This window comes from Triturus cristatus, chromosome 4_1 (genome assembly GCF_964204655.1).
Source record: "Triturus cristatus chromosome 4_1, aTriCri1.1, whole genome shotgun sequence".
NCBI lineage: Eukaryota > Metazoa > Chordata > Amphibia > Caudata > Salamandridae > Triturus > Triturus cristatus.
This window is the reverse complement of record NC_140585.1, coordinates 289,065,519-289,086,614: the sequence shown is the minus strand read 5'-3', so window position 1 is coordinate 289,086,614 and position 21,096 is coordinate 289,065,519. Positions and strand designations below refer to the sequence as shown.

At 43.4% G+C, this 21,096-nt stretch overlaps 1 protein-coding gene across 1 annotated transcript in view; it reads left to right on the top strand.

Annotated features, from left to right (window-relative positions):
• Positions 1 to 21,096, top strand: part of LRP6 (LDL receptor related protein 6) — an 880,431-nt gene that overhangs the window by 223,023 nt on the left and 636,312 nt on the right. Inside the window, exons 6-7 of the mRNA XM_085652091.1 lie at positions 14,933 to 15,329; positions 15,913 to 16,084. Of these exons, the coding sequence (XP_085508217.1) occupies positions 14,933 to 15,329; positions 15,913 to 16,084 (569 nt within the window). The remainder of the gene's footprint in view (positions 1 to 14,932; positions 15,330 to 15,912; positions 16,085 to 21,096) is intronic.

Below are 21,096 nucleotides of genomic sequence, written 5' to 3'. Positions count from 1 at the left end.
TCGAAGTTTTTCAGTAATTTCATACCTAAATTCAGAGCAGGCTCTGCCCCGTATTAGTTTTGAATTTGTTTCAGGACATCTGGTATTAACTGCAATTGACGGAACACCATGTGTTTTTGTATAGATGGCAGCAAAGATTGTGCCCCAAGTGGTGCAGTCCTCCAGTTGTGGTGTGATCCCCATTGGCAAACGGATTAAGATTCTGGGTTTCTCATAAGGGCTAGTATTCCGAAATACTGCTTCGATTTGAGTAATTTTTTGAGCTATCTAGAATGGAATTTGTTCACGTTTTGTGGGCATTTTACCCAATGACTGCGTGTAAAGTATGTGGAGTAATTTTTAGTGTATACCATTGTTGATGGGTTTGATTTGGAATGGTTATTGGTGGTTGGAGTGTGAAAGTCCGCATAACATATTGGACCAATTGTCTGTATATTTTTATTAGCTCTTGTAGTTGAGTAGGTAATTCCTCGTCTGACATCTATTCGATGTCCGGATGAGCTGTGTAGCCTGCTAAAATCGGCCATGTTGCTCCTGGTCTACCTAGTGGACCGAGCCTGGTAATGTTTTTGTGATGTTTTAGGGCACCTTTAAACCAGAGATTATGCTCCTAGTATGAGTGGACTTTCAATATCCTCAAAAGGTGGTTCATCTTCTTTAAAGAAGTGAACTACTTTTGTTACTGGATTTGATTCTGGGAATACAATCCATAAACAGAATACCTCTGTCTGAAAGGATGCCTCTATCATGAAAACTGCTCTACCACCTCTTGGTGTTAGGCAGTGTTTTATAAGTTCTAGAGTGATGGCTCTCCTTAAGTTTGGAGGGATGTTTATAACACTAATCGGTTTCATTTAAACCTGTAAAATTAAAAGCTGTTACGACTGGGTCAGCCGCAGCTACACTGTTCTCAGTGTTGGTATCCCCGTTCAGGGACATTGTTTTTGAAAAATGTAGAGCAAGTTTCAAGGAAACAAAGATAAGGTGCACAATATTTTTGGAACACTGTATCCTTCAACGTTGAACAAACCAAACAGCTAAAATATATAGGATTTTTGTCCTATTCAGCTTTGGCGGATACTTAACCCTACCGACTCCAGACGTCTTGTGGAGTATGTGAGTAAGGCTCTCTGAGAAAAGCACGACTGAGTTACTCAGTATCTTGCGTTAAAATAGTGACTTACCAAACGTTGGGCGCCATGTAGTGTAGTTCCGATTTCCCTAATAGGCTCTGCCCATTGGAATAATATACCCTATAGATATGGCATAGGACTGAGATCAGTATGCCCCTATCGAGTATATTAAACTTAATTAATTTGTACCAGCTAACTCAGAGGTCACTAGAAACTCCTTGTAAACAAGAAGGGAGTAGTATCTGGCAACCGCATAAACATGACAACTTTGTTTCCCTTTAGAATCGGAACACTCTCTGAATTGTGCAAACAACAGATAACAGTTTCACTCCGCTAATCGTGCATGCTTAGTTTCTTCAGAGTTACACAGAAAGACTAGACAGGCGTTTCAATAAAAGGATTTATTGAACAGTCTTGTTTCTCGTGTAAGAGATATGAGTTGTTAAAATCGTATGACCGTATGCGAGATATATTATGTACAGTGTAAGCAGTAGGAAGAAATACTGCGCTAGCATTATTTTTTAACTATGACACACATATTCATGTACATAAATAACATAAGCTAAAAATGCGAGTACTCATAAGATGCTTCTCTAACTAGTTCTACCCCAGTGTACCTAACCTAAGTGTAGTACAATGTAAGAAGTAGGTGCTGTATGCTATAGTCTGGTATACCATAGTATGGTATGCTAAGTCTGATATGCTAAGAGTCCCTCTAGGTTCTAGTCTGCTCCATACCTTGAGAATGAGAGAGGTGGGAATCTCTTTCCGGGTCTCAAACTCTAACCCCCAGCGAAGGGAGTCGGAACACTGGAGTCCGAACCATGGAAGCTGGATTCTCTGCGAGCAGGGATGACAGCGTCTCTTGTCGGTGTGTCAGGCTGGGACACGGGCTCCTCTAAAGTCAAGGTCTCCTCCCAATTGCTTGGGCAAGGAAAGGTATATTTATACCCGGTAGGTGCCTTTTGAATGTTAGCATTGACGTAAGGTCGGGCAGAGGAAGACGTCAGGAATGAACCCTTAAGGAATAGTGGTTCATGCATAATAAATGAGTTCTTGGAGAAATCAATAATTCTGTGCTAGGGGAACTCCCAAGAGCTTAAGGGTCTGGTTTCTAAGAACTCGTTGTGACATTGGGGTGGACCGGTGTAGATGACCATGCCTGTATATGGATAGCATGGCTAATGCCTAAATAAGGACTGGGATCTTATGCCTATGTAAGGGCAATGCGAATTGTGCGTATATAAGGACATGTATCAGGAAAACCTTTATACGGACATCTAAAGCGGAATACAACAAACAGTACAGAACCAAAAAAGGAGTGTATTGCATTAACAGGCATAGTACATGGGACAGCAACTGGTCATATTTTCTCTCTGCAAATGTGTCCGTTGAAGTGCATTATGCTATAGTGCAGGGATACTCTAAGTACGGCCCAGGGGCCGCATGCGTCCCTCCTGACCTTTAATTACCGCCCTCTGGTGAACAGCAGAACTGGGCTGGTGTTCTTAACAGAGCAGGAACGTTCAGAAAGCTGTGAAACACATGTGTTTCTTTTATTTACATGTTAACTAAAATGACAGTGAAGTAGAAAAGAAGGTGTCCTGGACAACTTATGTTTAGGAACAACTTTAGTTTTAAAGACGTTTTGCAGTTAACCTGTAAGAACATGATACACTCTTTTGAAGTTTGCAGAGTTAATTTTATTAACATGCATGAGCGTTACTTTGACTTTAATTCTTGGTGCATGAGAATAGAGCATTGGTGGTAGACCGAATTCTTGTAAAGGCTCAGTTTTCTGCTTCGAGTCCACCTACGCTCACCTTTCATCACCTCGACCCTCGCCCTGCTGGCATCAGTGCAGCCCTCGAGCATTCCACAGAGAGTACTTTGCAGCCACCTGGGATGTGTGTGTGAGTACTCATGCTCTAGTCTGTATGTGGGTAGTCATGGCACAAAGATCCCATTTCATTTATTTGTGGATTGGCCCTATGTAATTGGCTGACGCCTGGGGGCAGGATAGTGGTTGAGTGTCCACACATACACCACAGTGTATATTCTACATCTGCACTCTTCACTTCCTGCACCACCATAGGCCGATGATATCACTATCCTCCACCAGATGCATGGAACAACTTCATCCCGCCCTGCACCACTTCTACATCTTGCTAATAGCTATCTGCTAGAACGCAAGCATAGAGTTGCCAGCTTTACAAGCTTTTCTAAGATCTCTCAGAACACAGTTTAAAATGGGCATCAACCATCTAACATCCAATGAATCCTCTGCACATATTTTCTTCGCATTGCTTTCTTTCGCAAACTAATCCCAGGTGTTGCATTTTTTAATCAGAAGGATCAGAGCTTTTCATGTGATGGAAGGAGGGTTGCTCATTTATTGTTCCTGGTTAAGACGTGCTATTCATTATGGAAAAGGTTCAAGCTGAATTCTGTAGTGCGAATTTGATTGATGTAGAGGTTAGCTCAGTCCTATCCTGGCATTAAAGATAGATTATAAGATTTAAGTTGTATAGCTATACCATAATGTAGCAAATCTGCCCTTTTCTGCATGGTCACCTCAGATTTGTTTTCCTTTTTGTGGACTCTATTTTTGCTGGTCTTAGGACTTTTAAGCACTTTACCACTGCTAAGCAGTAGCAAACTACCTATTCTTCTCCTCTAAAACATGCTGTATATTGGAACTTCTATTTGACCTACTTAACTTTCCCCAGTCCAGTATAAGTGGTTCTTAGTGCACCTATTGCATGGAAAGTTAAATGGCTTGTGTGCCCCAGTGTACATTTACGCAACCCACATACATGACAATACATATATTTGTGCCAGGAATACATTGTCCTCTGGCTAGGCTGCAGTTTAAATGTACTGCAGTGATGCATGGCAGGGGAAGCACATTTGTCACATAGGGAAAGCCTAATTCTGTATATTCATAAGGCACCACTAAACTGTGCCTTGTAAGCCCACGGGGCAGGGTGTTAATTTATATAAATATGGTATACATATTAGAGTTAGTGTGCCCTCACAGTGAAATAAAACCCCAAATCTATTTAACTATTTAGGCCAGCCTAGACTTTCCTCTAGTAGGTCTAGGTAGGATTTAAATATTTATTTCCACCTCCGCTTGGGAAATTGCTAGAAACATGCTTCAGTTATTTCATGCTTAGTTCTTTAAATCTGTCTTGATGGTAAAATCAGAGTTTTGATAAGGGGAACAGAAAAATAACTTTGTTAAAATGTATTATAGGCTGCCTGAGCCAGGATTGGCTTAAAACCAGTTATGCTACTCCTCACACTTCCACACCTGAAATACACCTCTTTGGCTGGTGGAATTATCATCCCTGGCTCAGAGAACAGTGACCTACTTCTGAGCCCAGGAAAGGCCATTGGGTGTTAACTGCTGACTACTTAGCAGAGAGTAGCTATCTGAGAGTGGACAGGAATGCCCCGCAGAACACCTGGAACATTTTACACTACCTATTTTGATTTGGAAACGCCAGGAAGGGATTCTCTTGTTCATTCCTAGGACCCTTGTAGAGAATCCGGCACCAATCACAGTATGAGGCTGTTGCTTGAATTCGAAATGCTTTGAAAAACAGACAAGAGGCATTTGTCAAAACAGAAACAATTAAACATTACGGCCGGGAGAACAGTTACGGACGCGAGGTCTGAGGACGGTCTCAATTTACAATCTGCATATGTCCTTCTTTTATACAAAACACGACAGGTTATAAAAGTTTCCGGCATACCATATATGGTGAGAATTGTTGGTTGCTGCCTTTGGAGTCATAGATTTATGGTCAAATGGTTACTACAGGTGGGTTTCAACCTCGCATGGACACTGCTTGGACAGTGCATAACTTGTCTGGATGTCCGGCATGGGGAGCGTGGGATCGCTGTGTGCGCTAGGTCTTGATTGGCTTTGTGTTCCTAACTCATGTTGTATCTGACTTTTTATGGTGTTTTTTGGAGGGCGCATACCCCTCCGGCCATGTGTGATTTAGTGTTGCAATATCCCATGACCATTGTAATGTCGCAGCTCCTATATGTGGGATTGATCAAGAGTTTCCTGCCTGAGTGTTTGCCTGCAAGCTACGCACCTCCCACCCCCCTCTGTGACCTATCAATCAGTAATCCCGGCCCTAGGTCTCAGAGCCTGCTTGACTACATATTTGCGAGTCGAGGTTGATGTGGTTTGCAGAATGGGCGATTCAATCAATAAGAACAAGATTTCATTTTTAATGATGAATGCATTGGTTTCCATATTAACAAGGGAAAACCAGTTTTGAGCCTGTCAAGTAGGGTAGTAGCTTAGAAGCTGAAAATATACCTGCCTGGTGGCAGTTGGAGCCAGTAATTTTGAAATGGGGTAACCTGGGTAATCCTACTGTAAAGCAAAAAAGTGCTGCCAAAGGAGGTGAAGACACTTTGAGAAAATAGTTCGGATTGGGTGGTATATTTTCTCGTCACTGCACAGAATAAATATGGCACCTTAACCACCACCTCGGAATATTCCTGTACCTTAGAAGACTCCATCTAAAAACAAACTCCTGACCGGAAGAAGAATCTCAACCTCTGACTCTTGATGGGAGAAGAGGACTTGCACAATGACACAGTGACTTGGGAGCTCTTGAATTATGCAGGCACACAGGGACCGGATTTCTCACCAATGGTCATGTGGTTGGCCTTTTGTTTACCTGATTCAAGGAACTCAAAACGGGAATCCTGACTTAAAGAAGACCCAGCTGGTTAAAGAGGACTAGACCTTGCAGGAGGTATGGCTGTAGAGAACCCTATTGTTTAGAAGCCAACCCTTAGAAAGTTACTGCGGGACTGATGAAAAGCTTTCCCAACAGTTGGAAGCCAATTCTGAAGGTAGAACCTTTGACAGGGGCAACCCACTCGATATATTGGACTTCTGCTCTTTTGTGGTCGACATGAAATTGTGTCTTGGTCACTGGTCCACAGCAAACTGTTTTCCGTTAGTGCTTGACTTTTTCTATCTTGTTTGCACTTTAAAAATATAAGAATTCACATCTGTTTACCCTTAACCTCTTTTGATGTCCTTTGAAACTTTTCGCTCTTTAAATTTTACTATATTTTACAAAATTTGTTTTGGAATTCTCCTGTGTTGTGTTCTTTACTTTGAAGTTGTTGGTAAGGCTTTAATATAGTATACTCTTGTAATTGCTTGCTGCTTGTGCCGTGGCTGCCATGGGTAGAGCAGACTTTCTTTCAGAACTGTGTTTTGACCTAACCAGATTGGAGTTAAGTTAGTAGGGTTGCCTCCCTCCCAATCATATAGCCTCCTTTTTGACATGTAAGCAATACAGTTGTATAAGATTGCGGCCTACAGCTTTCTGTGTACAAATTGCCAAGTATACTTGAGCACCATTTGTTTTAAACTTGGTGCCCCCAAGATTGATTATTGCTTTCAATGAGTTTTGGAAAAATTGCCTTTCACCTTTCTACATGTAGTTACTGTAAACTCTCTTAAACATTCTTCGCCTTTATTTCCTCCAACATTACCTCTGCTTTTATTGGTAATTCTTTAAGTATTACAGTCAATAGATCAAGAATATAAACCGAATTGACAATCGTTTTTTCAAGCAAATTCAAAATGAAATGTATAATTCATTCCAAGCAGTGAAATGAGTATTGAACATAATCCCAGGTAAGTGAAAGGTAGCATTCAGATTAAGCTCCGGCGACCTTGACATTAAAAACAGAGGATTTTCATTGTTGATGAGTGCTGAGTAGCGGAGGTCAAGGAATCATTATTTATACTGATGTGACTGATGGCCAAGTTTACGAAAGTAATGTCTTGTAATGTGTAATCCATCGTAGGTGACTCGGAGGGATCCTTTACAGGCAGATGCCACCCATGGACATTGGGGTGTCAAGGGTTCGTTCTGCAAAACAATACATTTTCAATACTTTAGTACTTTTCACTACTGACATATAGCAGTCTTCAGCTGATTTGAGGAAATAATCTGGAATAGTGGATAACCCCTTCAGCAACCCTATATGGTTCAATTTATTCTGTAAGGGATTAGATCTTGTTTTTTGACAAATTCTGGCTGAGATTAACTTCCCCGATCTCAATTTTTTGACCATCATATTCATTAAATAGGGAGAAGTAAAAACTACACATAGACGGATACAGTTTTCTTTTTTAAACATGCTCCCACACACAATAGTTTCTTTCCTTTCAGCCAATGAAACGGAGGTCATGAGTTGAAAAAAATCAGTGGATGTACTTCTGCATATAAACGCAGGCATCACCAGCCAGTCAGTCTGTCCCCCCCCCCCCCACTTCTTTGATGGGAAACCCCTGCAAGATGTTAAGCCAAAAGCAAAGGTCTGGCCAAGACACAAGTGCCCAGCTACCCCTGCTGAGCCCGGGGAGCAGTACTAAGGAGAAAGCCCCTCTCAGAGTACCTCCATTTACCAGCACGCTTGTCTGATTTGTTAATAGTGTCTTACTTTACACTGTTTTCCCTCTTACTGTCAAAAAGAATGCAATAATGCTTGCAGTACTTACAATGATTAACAAGCATTGGCATAACCAATAGATCTCGCTTTTGGGACCATATAAGTATTTAGTTATGCAGCACAATATCTTTGGTGCAACAAGATAAACTATTGCATGGCTGAACACTTATAAGGTCACAAAGGCAAGACCTATTGGCTATGCCAATGCTTGTTATATGTGATATGGATTTATAACCATATTTTTAAAATCGTTGAAACTATATCTATATCTAATTATGGTGTTTTACATAATTTGCAATGGCTTTAATTAGTTGAGCAAAGTAAAATAAACCTGAAACAGTACCAGCCCATTTAAAACACTGGCTCTACCCACCTTTCATTGTTCCTTCTCACTACACTCTTACCATTCACCCCTAATTGTATGTACATGTTTAATAATTTTTCTTGAGATGCCAAAATCCTATCAGATTGTTTCTGCCATATAGAGTGCTACGGATGCCCTTGCTGTACACATGCATGATAACTGCCCCCAACCACACTGACTTCGCACCTATATCAGACACCCCAAACAGGCCAAGCTTCTAAGTGAAACAATTCGCCTGCAGACCCACGTGACTTATTAACAAAAAGAACGTCTTAATACCACTGGAACCAAAGTAAATTAAACGATTATCCTAGTGGTGTTCACATTGCAATTGTAATTAGTGATGCAACTACCAGGCAAGAGCTTAACTGCTCGGTCATTAAATTATTTTTCAGGATGAACAGCTGAGCTAAGGAAGGAACTGATAACCAACCGTTAAATATTTAGCATTGCTGATACCAGCTAGCAGCACCAAGCACACTTCAGAAGCGAGAACAGCAAACAGTGCCAGAGGGGTGGCGTTGGAAATGATATACGACGCGCTACATACAAACAGTGTTAACATATCAGATGAGCATAAATGAGAGAAGCACCGCAGGACCTGAAGGCGCGCAGCAGCAGAGACCATTCCTAAGCAGCGGTACTTGTGAATCGAGGGTCTCACTCTCGGCATCTAGCCTCCCATTCGCTGCATCCTGTTGATACCTGACAGGCGCCGGTCGAACCCACAGTGGGCATGATCTGTTGCTATGAAACTGCCAGAGTGAGAGCATTTGGTAGTAATCTGAGGTCTTGAGTTATGGTAGCGGCCATGTTGGATGAAGTTTGCCAAAACACCGACTAACCAATTTCACCAGCTAGACTGACGACCTTACTTACATTGACAGTCTTGAGAAATAGAGCGCCCGTTTAAGTAACACATACAGCTTTAGTAAGCTTAATATGGAATTACCACCGCATTATATTAATATATAGAATATTGGATAGTATAAAGGGAAAGAAGGTGGCGTAATAACCAGAGCTGCCGACTTTGGAACTAAGAAACCGGGTTCTAGTTTCGGCGTCTGCTTAAGATCCCGTAATTCTGGGCTTAATCTTGCCATCCCTACCACCCTTGTGTAATGTAATTAGATTTCATTTAAAGCGCTCGAATACCTTAGGGTCGAGTATGAACAAAAAAACACACCTTGTAAAGCTTCTTGTGCGTTCACCGGTATTAGAGTTTTTGGTAGGCGTGTGTATGCCTTTCATCTCTGCACAACGTGGACGGTATTCTTCTGTCTTTTCTGGCAGCTCTGTGATGTGCTCCCAGCAGTTTTCGAATCTTGGGCTCTCCTTTAAATCACTAGTTAACTACACCCAACATGGCTGCTCTTCATATTATGCGGCCTAGTGTTTACACAGGACGATGGAAGCTTTGCACGTGCATGATATGGGCGACTTTCCCAGTTGTGGTTTGAATCCTCCTGTAGTAACTGCCAGGTAGTGCGAGGAGCAGCGCTCTGGTATCTCCGGACGGGCTTCGCCGGCTTGGAGCAGTGCTGGGCGGGGCAGTGGCCTGGGATTGGCATGGATTCTTTGACATGAGGGAGGACGAACCCTGGTACGACCAACGGGACCTGCATCAGGGTGAGTGCGGTAGAAACAGTAGAGCGCAAGCTACAGATCGCCATTTGTGCGAAGTTAGTTTGTTAGTGTGTGAGTTAGTTGTCCTGTTAGTGAGACAGAGTGACGTGCACGAGTGAATAACTAATGCTGATATTTCGAAGCACACAGCTAATGTTACCTTGCCGTGTGGGAGATTAAAAAAAAAAAAAAAAATTGACAGAGTGCGGGAACCACAGAGTGAATGGCTAATAAAAAATTTAAAAAAGCAAGAGAGCCGTGCACGAGTGAATAACTAAGACTGATATTTTAAACCAATGCGGATATTTTAAAGCACACGCCACACGCGTGCTTGTCACAGTAAAAGAAAAACACACTGCTGACACTGCAATCATGTGTTTGCTGGACCGGGAGTGGTGCATGCGTGTGTGCGTGCGCAGTCTGCTCTTTTTCGAAGCACATACTGTTGCTTGTAGCACGCCCCTGCTTGCACCCGCAAGGTGAATGCCGCCACAAGCACAAGTATGTGCTTCGAAAAAGAGCAGAACGACGGCTAAAGGTCCTCCTATGTAGCGCTTGCGCTCTGCGTAGACAAGACCTAAAAAGGGTTCAAATGGCCCCCTCTGAGTATGCAGATTCCGAGGACCACAGCAAAATACTGAACTTAGAGGGCTGAGAGTCACAAAAGTCTGGGGAGTGAGTTAAAATTCCACAGCCACTGCTGGCAGGCTGAGTTATACTGTAATTGACACCCTTCGTGGTATTAATTCAAAACCAGCAGAATAAAACAAATAGCAGGCTAGCGAGCTTCATATATTTCATAAACTGTTGGTGCAAAGCCAAGCACAAATATGCTTCCAGTACTGTCTCCAACACTATGGTGTTCAGCCCCTCAGTGCCAGAAGCCCCACACTGCACTACCTCTCGCTCTCTCTTGTACAGTTTGAGCAACTCAATCTCTAAGCGGGGGAGAAATGGGTTCACCCCCTCGGGTGCAAGCCACAACTACTTAATGTTGGCTGCCTCCGCACAATACGGGTGAAGCCAGTGACTAATGCACCCTGCTCTTGCCGAATTCTAGCTCATGATCCATTTGCTTGCTTTCTTACTACAAATTTCCTAGGCTGCCTCTCGCGTTGCACTGCTCCACCTCAGCCCCGCAACCTCCACTTTCCTTGCTCTGCATCATCTCGTCCCTTCCCCCAATGGTATCTCCGACCAATCTGAGCAGGAAGTCTGTTGCAGCAATAGCTGGAAACCCTACTTATTTATTTTGTGGCTGCAGTGGGGAATCACTGATTCAGAGGAGGACTGTAGAGCCACACCTGCATGTAGTCCAGTGACAGTTACCCGTTGCTGTGTGGATGGTGCGAGCAACTACTAGATAACTGAAAATTCATGTTTGTTTTTGAGGTTTATTGCTGTGGTTGCTATTTCATGACTTTGTGAAAGAATATAATCCTCTTTAATAAATCCTTTTTTTTTTTTTTTGGTAATTTTATTTATTGACATTTCAAACAAACAATGCCATGACAATTCAACAAGCCAGTTTCCTTTGAACAGTCAAGAATCAAATACATATGAAGCTACTTCCGTACATGATATGAATGATAGGTTGCATCGTACCCACCTTCCCCAAACCGCAGACATAATATAACTTGAACATCATAGTGTACTCACATTGTTATCAGAAGTAATACAAAGATAAAAGTGCCCTACACGGCGTTACCTGAGAGGGACATTTCCAAATTTACACACCCATTTATTTGCCCAGCATGGCCTCTCCCGCACTGTATATCAGGGAAGAAATGTGAGGTGCTAGTGTATCACAAATGTAATGGTGACTACGATGCACCCACGTCCATCACTTAAGCTGCTGTTTGCGAATTAGCCTTCCAAGTCAAGAACGGGTCCCAAATGTTTCGGGGTCTAGAGGGTGGCATCAATTCCCAAAATGTACTTAGTTGGGTGTGTTCGTATGTGACGTCACTAACCCACTCTTTAATGGAGGGCACCTGCCGCCTACCCCAATGAACAGCGACCTGGCGCTTTGCAAACAGTAGAAGTGCATGCAGCCTACGCAACTTAGGCGGAGTGTCCTTTACATACCCTAACAAACCCAGTGCAGGAGACGGAACCAACGCCACCCCCAGTATATCATTCACCGACTCAAAGATCTTCATCCAGAAATCAGCTATCCTGGGGCAATGCCACGCCATATGGAGAAATGTAGCTGGAGCATAGCCACACCTCCAACAATCACTCTCTGCTCCAAGGCCCATACGGTGGAGGCTTACCAGAGTCCTATAATATCTATGCAAATATTTAAAGTGAATCAATCTTAACTTATAGTTCGGGGAAAGTTCCAAGAGCTACCCACAAAATTCCCATTGCTCTTCGGTCAATTGCGCGTCTAGCTCATAGTTCCAATGTTGAAAAGAATTTGGCGTTACTGTCGGGGCGGTGTCTTGCATGCGAGTGTATAGGCAGGTAACCAGTTTTCGAGAGGATGGGAATTTCGGCAAGTTTTCCAATGCAGGCAGGGTCGGCGGCGCCCTCGGGAAGTCCTCCCATAGAGAACGACACGCTGTGCGTATTCTATGATATAAAAAGATCTCGGTAAATGGCACTACCTGTCCCTCGGGCGTGGCTGGGGGAGGTCTAAATTCATCCCCGGGTTATAAGTCCTCAAACGTCTGGAGATTCATTTTCTGAGCTTGTCTTACTCATGCTGTGTGGTATACAAGGCATCATGGGATTCTGCGATAGAGGAACGGATGGGGCATAAAGCAGCGGGATCCCCGCCCTCTTGCGCAGTTCGTCCCACGCCCAGCACAGAGTCCCAGCAGAGTGTCGCCGCAAGGGCGGCGTGGCTTTTGATACAGCGCTCCCTAACAGTAACCTACTTGACCTCCGTCTCTGAAAGCGGAGCAAATGTGACAAGATAACAAGATTTAAAGGCATCTTAATTGCTCATTTGCTTTGTGAGCAATAAAAAGGCCTTTAAATCTTGTTATCTTGTCACATTTGCTCCGTTTTCAAAGACAGAGGACAAAAGTTAGTATGTTTTCCTACTCGCCAGAAAGGGCGAGTTGGACCTAAAAATAGCTCGACCTCATTAAATTTACCTCGCAAATGCGAGCGGTCGAGTGGATTTGTCGAGCCCTGGAGTGGGATCGGTATATTGACAAACAAATATAAAAAGTTTGGCAGGATGACCATGTTGGCTAGTGCTATCCTGCCAGCTAATGACAGCGGCAGCCTAGCCCATATTTTTACTTTGTCCTCCAGCCACATCATCGTTCGGCCGTAGTTTAGTCGCCACACCGCCACACCACCTGCGTATCTCGACTGATCCAGATTCCTAGATACTTAACCTCCACAGCCTCCCAGCCTCAGGGGAATTCTGACGTTATTTGAGGGGTACTATCCGTCAATGGGAATATCACAGACTTGGCCCAATTGATAGACACCCGAGAGCCCACCAAAGCGAATATATTCCCTCCGCAACGGGTCTAGATTGTCTTTAGGGTTTATGATGTATAGCGTAACGTCCTCCGCATATAAGGATAGGAGCAAATTACAGGAACTAAAACCAATCCCTCTTGCAGTATGGTGTTGCCTGATACGAGCCGCTAGGGGCTCCATTGCAATTGCAATTGCAAAAAGTAGAGGGGATAGTGGGCATCCCTGTCTAGTTCCTCGTGAGATCGGAAAGGGGTCTGAGAGTAAACCATTCACCTGAACACGCGCCATGGGTGATGTGTAAAGTAGCCGGATGCAGTTTATAAAAAGCGGACTACGAGCTTCAGCATATTTGCTTAGGAATTTCGTTTCACGCTGTGCCTCCTCTCCATAATCCAATAGAAGAGCTTTTAATTTCTGCGCTATGCGGGGATCATTTGTGGAGTTAAACACCCTCTAGTGCCTTAATCTGGGCCTCCAGGGAGGCGAGCGTGCTACGGACTGCCTTCAGCACCCCTGCTTGTCTCGCGATGCACCACCTTGAAAGCCTCCCAGAGTGATGCTTCAGTATCTACTGGAAAGAATTCATCCTTGTTGTCCAGCTATTTTGAGCTGTGAAGTAGATTACATGACCAGTAAGTAGTATGCTTTATTTCCACTCTTCTCAGTGAGTAAACTGTTGAAGAGCTCTTATGTTCATGGCTCCCATAGCTTGCTGTGCGGAAGACTCAAATTAAACCTTACTAAAGCCATGCAAGCAGGGAAAATCATAGCTTTTCTTGTGTTGCTGTACAGAGGGGACTTTGTCAATGTTTTCCACCCAGACGTTCCTTGTTTTGGGGGTGGGGGTGGGGGGGGGGGCGGTGGTGGAACAGGATTGATTTGAATTTGCTCGGTGCCTGTTGTACACAGTGAACAGAAAATGATGGTCTGGAGTGCAGTCAAAACCAATTACCAATAAATAAGAGTAATAGAAGCATTTCATCCATCACTTTTCATTCTATTCATCCTGGTGATCCTCTCCTTTAGCATCTTCTCTCCCAGGAAAAAAAAGCCTACCCACCTATGTCATAAAGGTTAAATTGGCCAACAGAAGCTGTGTAATTTACATCTCAATGGTTTTCGGGTGAAATGTTCATGTTAGCTGACAAAGACAGCAGAGTTTGTCATTTGCAGGTAACAATCGGTAAATGTCTATTCTATTAAATGTTGAATTTATTTCCTAAAGTTTTTTTACCCCCCTAAGTGAGATCCAAAATTGCACTGCTTCTCTAGCATTTCAGAAATTTATGCATCAAGTGTATAGCATGGCACTAGAGTGAATCTTTGAATGTGGCCTTGCTCTTCTTGTAGCACCTTTGCCTGAAGTATGGCTCTGTCCTTTGCTGTGCTCAGCTCCGAGGTACTTTGATCTACATAATACTGTTTTCATAGTTACAGGTAGGTTGTAAATTTGAACTGAGTGCTCACCTTGTGGTTTTCCTTAATCGCCAGATTATTTCAGACCATAAACGTCATCTCCGGTTCTGGAATGGGTCGGTCTCTTGTTGAACCATTTCCGTTAAGGTTGAAATTGAAGCATGCATATAAAAACGTGGTACACTTATAAAAGACTCCAGGTGTTTTGGGACTGCTTGCTCGCACTTGATCAACTGCAGTGTTTTAATCTGTAAAGAAAAAATGTACCTCCAACCACTGTGCATCTGGAAATATCCCATCTGTTTCTTTTCTTTTCTTAATCCTCAATTAAAATTTTAATATTTTGAATGTTTCACATTTAATTTAGCTTTTCAGTGACTCCTGGGCAAAGGTTACTAGAGTGTATGTTTTTAAACGTAATATTTTATTTCCCTAACAGGTGCCACAGAATTTTTGCTTCTTGCCCGGCGGACGGATCTAAGGCGCATCTCTTTGGACACCCCAGATTTTACGGACATTGTTCTGCAGTTGGATGACATCCGTCATGCTATTGCAATTGATTATGATCCAGTGGAAGGCTATATTTATTGGACTGATGATGAAGTACGGGCCATCCGACGCTCCCTCATCGATGGCTCAGATAGCCAGTTTATTGTCACTGCGCAAGTTGCCCATCCAGACGGAATTGCAGTGGATTGGATTGCACGGAACCTCTACTGGACGGACACTGGCACAGATCGGATTGAAGTCACTAGGCTCAATGGGACCATGAGAAAGATTTTGATATCTGAAGACCTGAATGAGCCCAGAGCGATAGTACTAGATCCCATGTCTGGGTGAGCATTGTTTGTTTTTCCTTGGCATTCAACAGACATCTGAAATGCAGCAGTCTGACCTGTGTATATGTAATTGGTAGATATAGATGTCTAAATGACCTTTGCTGCCTTGATTAAAATGTGGGAGCTATTGGGCTATTAAACAGGGAATTAGTTGCTCTGCCATTTGTTTTATTTGTGTACCTTTTTAGGTCTAGCTTGATAGCAAAGCTTTTGGCTTGACATATTTTTACCAGTTCTTTAATAAAAGATTTTTTTTTTTACACACATGCTTCAAATGGAGGGATTTTACTCTCACCTCTTGTTGGCCATTGGTGTAATCCTGCCTTCTAGGATGATCTCCATTTGAATGCATGAGAGAACTATTTTACATCTGTAAAGTGCACTCTATCGTCTCACTGTCACATTCAGTTCTTTAATTCTTATTTATTTTCCCTCTGCTGCTTCTTTAAAGTCCTAAACCTTGCCACCTCGGTCTCTTTTCTCCTTCACAGCTCTGGCTTTTCATACAGCCATTAGCACTTTGGGTCACACTACACAACAGCCTTCGTCTGTTAATTAAAAACAAATATTTGCCTTTCAGGCTCATGTACTGGACGGACTGGGGCGAGATCCCAAAGATTGAGCGGGCTGCGTTGGATGGGTCTGACAGAGTGGTATTGGTCAATACCTCCCTCGGCTGGCCAAATGGGCTGGCTTTGGATTATACAGAAGGCAAGATATACTGGGGCGACGCCAAGACTGATCAAATCGAGGTTTGTATTTGTTTTTTCATTTGTGTTCAAGGGTACTACAAGGCCTTGTTTCTCTTTTTATCTTATGACACCAGTAAGATGTATTCTTGGCCATGCTCGCAGCATCCGTTACAGAGAAACCCATTTTCATGCCCCGTTAACTATTATTGAACAGCAGACTATGAGGCAAAGTTTCAGTGCTTCTCAAAACTGCAGCAACCGGAGGGAAACTCAGCAAAATAAAATTCCCTAGTATATTGCATTATGGGTTTCAATGAGTTTGCAACAGTCTACAATGCACCGTAAGAGGCATAAATCTTGTCATGATTTATCACTTTTCTGTGCAGGAATTGACATCTACAATGACAGTATTTTTTCTGTCCTCATTTTAGACAGTAGTTTTTTGTGATCATGCAGGTAACACATTGACATTTTATATGGTGCTACCAACCCATGCACTTTCTAATCACCCCATCCAATAATGGTTGCAGAAGCACACAAGGTGATTGGGGGGGGGGGGTGGGGGTGGGTTGAGGGGCAGGGCTGGTGATTTACATAAGGCTTCCTATGACAAGAGTGGTTGCTAACGTGGGAGAAAAACAGTGGGTTGGAATGTTATCCAGCGTGATTGCTAGTGGTTTGGACTATTTGCAAGCATTCCTCATTACCTTTTGTGTGTTTTTGAAGCACAACGAAGACATGCAGGGGCCTCGATGGACTGTGTCAAATGCTATCAGAATGTCTAAAAGAGTTTGGGTTCACACTGCCATAACCTGTGGGCTATTTAATATAGGGACTATAACCAATTCCTTTTCACTTTATGGAATAAATCTGTTTATTAGGTAATTTGGTAGGTGTCTCGTTAGTTGCACACAGCTGTAAGCCTCCAACCACAGGGGCCGGCGGCGACACATAATGCTTTAAAGGTGTAAATGCCGGAGGCTGGAATCAAAGCTAGGGAATCAAAGCAGCCTGTATATTCAGAGCGCCATCTCAGCTCAAAATGAGAGTCCACCTAGAGGGGGAAACAATAATGGAGAAACGTTTCCCTCCCAAACCCCCAATAAAGAAGAACATAAAATAAAGGAGGAGTCCGTATCTGGATATCAAGAGCTACAGAGGGACCCCAGGTTCACCCACCCGCGCTCCCCGCTGCTTGTCCATCTGGGGCGCCTCTCAGTCTGTCGTAGGAGGTATCAAATGCAGTACTTGCAGGAGTTTGGGGCAAGTGACCTCACGGAGATCTCTTGATAAAAGTGCTATAAAGGGAGCCCAGAGGTCAGCATATTTCTCTCCTTTCTGGTTTTGGATTAGCGAGAGTCGGTCCATTAACAAGGTCATTCAGAGCCTATGGAGCCACGCCGAATGATCTGGAACCGTAGTAGTACCCCAGTGTATTAGGATCGCCTGTTGCGCTGCAGGGAGAGCCAATGCCATCTGTCTTCCGCGTAGCGACCGTAAAGGGAAGGTGTGGGGATTCGATAGCCCTAATAGTGTGTAGGCCAGGAAGTGGGGTATTTCGATATCAAACGCTTCATCAATATCATTTAGAACCTGCTCCGAGCATCGCTCCAGCCGCAGGCAATGCCATAAAAGATTTGCTAGGGAGCCTGACATACCGCAGCCACGCCAACATTCTTCGGTGTGGTTTTTGTTCCTTTGGTGGATTCTAGCAGGGGTGAGGTACCAATACGACGCTACCTTAAACGCGGATTCAGTCCCTGCCACGCTATATGCTGTGTGATGTGCTCTGTAATGGATGCTGTTCCACTCCTTAGTCCTACCCAACTCCGTCTCCCACCTGAGTTGCCCAAGAGTGCGAGTCCCTTTCTAGCTTTGCGTAAGGAATACATTTAGTTCCGCTATGAGGTGCTTATCGTCAGTTTTCCTTACTATCCATTGTTCAAAAGGGGTAAGTTTACGAGAAGCTTGTGGGAGGCAGGCCCGAGAGGTGGCCCAGTGTCGTAGTTGTAAATAATAGAATTCATCCCAGCGGGGGAGGTCAAGCTTGAGGCGCACGCGGCTAAATGGTATGATGCCATTGAGGTCAAAAAGGTGGCCCAAGCGTTTGCAGCCCACTTCTCTTCATCTCTGGGCAACAGCGGACTTGACACCCGGGGGGGAAATCCGGGTTGTCCACTAGAGGAGTCATCAGGGAAGGTAGTGAGGCCCTTCGCAAGTGCTACTTTGTCCCAAACCTTCATGTTGGCTGCCGTGACTGGCGAGGAATAAAGGTCCCAAGAGCGCAGGTGGCGGGGAAGCCAGATTTCACGCCAAACCTTCGCGCCTGCCACTGCCTGGTCCATAAAGGTCCTGTGTTTCTCCGATAACGGGCGGTTCCATTGAAGCACATACCGCAGATGTGCAGCCTGCAAATATCTGTGAATGAGGGGTAGCCTCACTCCTCCATCATCCCTAGAGCTTGATAGCTGAGCCATCGAGAGGCGCGCCTTCTTATTACCCCAAATGAAGTTATTCAGAGCTTGCTGCAGCGAACACATGGTGGTAGGCGGCGGATTCGATGGAAGGGTCTGGAATAGATACAGGATGCGTGGCAGAATTGTCATCTTGACCGCTGCGATGCGCCCAAACCATGATAACGTGTGTTTAGCCCAGCCATCTAGTGCTCTTCGCGTTTGTGCCACCAGAGCCGTATAATTCACTGCAAGCGTGCGTGGGAGCGAGGGGGTCAGGAGGATGCCAAAGTATGGGACAGACTCATGGGACCAGTGCAGGGGGAGAGACTGTTGGAGAGCCTCAAATTGTGGTAGGGATAGGTTAAGAACCTGAGACTTGCTAAGGTTCACCCTGAAGCCAGAGAGCCGGCCAAAGACCTCGAGTTCGTCTACCAGCGCGGGAAGGGAGGAAAGGGACAGGATAATATCATCAGCGTATAGGCTGATTTTGTGGATGTCACCTCCGAACTTGAGGCCCTCGATGCCCGGATGGTCACGGATCTTCTGTGCGAGGGGTTTCATGTAAAGGGCAAATAAAAGGGGCGAAAGGGGGCACCCGTGTCTATTGCCCTGGCTATCCTTTTCCCTTTAATGACGAACTGATCGGAAAATAAACTGCATTCTTCTATAAAGAACTGAATTCATAGTATTGACCATATCTTGATTTCCTTGGTTCTTCTGTGAATGACCATTGTCCTCCTCCGATTTGAATAATCATGACAGACGTGAACTGCAGGGTTCTGCTCTTTTCATCTCTATTTTCCATTTTTAGTCCTTGACGTGCCCTTCCCTTTTGCCCATCTTCTTTTGAATGGTCTAGATCTTCTGACTCATATATGTTGCTTGCATGCTGATGAAACCCAGACACTGATGTTACCCAGACACTGATGTTGTGGTAGGTTGTGAAGTAAATGCTCCATTTAGTCTGGCTTTTTAGCAGATGATTCCTGCATGTGTTATAGCAACAGTTGGTAAAATAGAATTCTAATAAGACCAATTCTGCTGCTGTTCACCAAAGCCTGAATACCAATGATTTGTGTCCTGAAACAACTCGCATCTCTTGTTTCAGTTCTGAAGAATATCTGCTTACAAACTGACATGTAAATATGCATTCTTCTTCCAGATTAAGACTGGGTCTTAAATGTGTTTTTAGTGCACTTTGGTCTAGTTGAGAATTCTCATTTCGTTTAGCATCACTCACAGGGTCGCCATCTTAATATATTATTTATTAGCTTTTGTTTTAAAAAAAAAAAAACTTTTTACTGATGTTTGCCGAACACCAAAAGCTGGTAATAATCCAGATCGTTGTAATTTCCTTCTACTTATTTTGTACTGACTGCCACCCAACAACAAATGTAATACCAGGCTTTTTGTTCGATACACAAACTATTTATGACAATGCAAGTTGACCATTATTCCTGGCATATAAATTCCGTGTCTCCAAACTAAAGTGAACATTGCATTCAGTTGACCATTTCACTGAAAGTACGTTGTGGTCAATTATTTTATTGTTCTAGGCAGGTCTGCCTTGCAGTTCACTTTATTATGTTGTCACACTGACAACCTCCAATTTAGGATGGCCCTGAAAAACCTAATTGCACCTTCACTAAATAAAACGTCTTATTTTGCTTTCTTCGCTAGCTACAAGAAGCTTTGTGGACCTACATTACTCTTTGAAAATCTCAGTATTTGCCATACCGAAATTCTTGAAATACTATGTGGCAAAAGCAAATGACAGTTCTAAGATCACCCTTAGACATTAGCAGAACTGTGTCAGTGTTACGTGTACACATTTATTTTGCATAGTGATGTGTTCTCTAGTAGTATTGGCCCAGTGAGTGACCTTATTGCTGAGCAGAAGGACACATGTACATAAATTCTGTAACTCTCGGCAGTTGGAGATTTTATTCAGTCATTAGGGATTCTCCTACAATACATTAACAGTTCAAATACTTTGTCATTCATATTTGCTATTTTTCGCAGTCTGGCTCTGTGATATCATATAGTAGCACGTTTATAAGGTCATCTTTAAGTTTGTTCATTTATGTAACCGCTTATACAGTCATTGAACATTAACTGCTAGAAACAGCCAATAAACAAATTTGAATGTGGAGGTTTCACATCCCTAGTGTCTCATATATAATAATGTGCATTGTAGGGAGATGACGATGTTGTCGAGGTTTGGATAGTTCAGAATGGCCGTTCTGACTTGAACCTTAAATACCTCCTCAAACAGGGGGGTTTCCAGTGTTCTCAAGCAGTGATTGGCAACTGGAATGACTCTTGATATTTGTACAGGGTGTTACAAGGACATATTTGCTGATTAATGCTGGTCCTAGAGAAGAGCTGGTTTGCCACCCTGACCTAGAAGCCCCTTTGTCTCCAAAAAGTCAAAAACTTAAGCCATAAAAATGTATCTCGTTGCTGAAAACTAGTAAGCATGGCATATTGACTGCTTTAATAACCGTAAATACAGCAAAAAAATTTATTAACAGGAATTGCCCCATATCACAGCTTATATCGGAGGGCAGTTTGCTGAGGAATTACTCTTACAGAATTAAAAATTGACCCCAGATT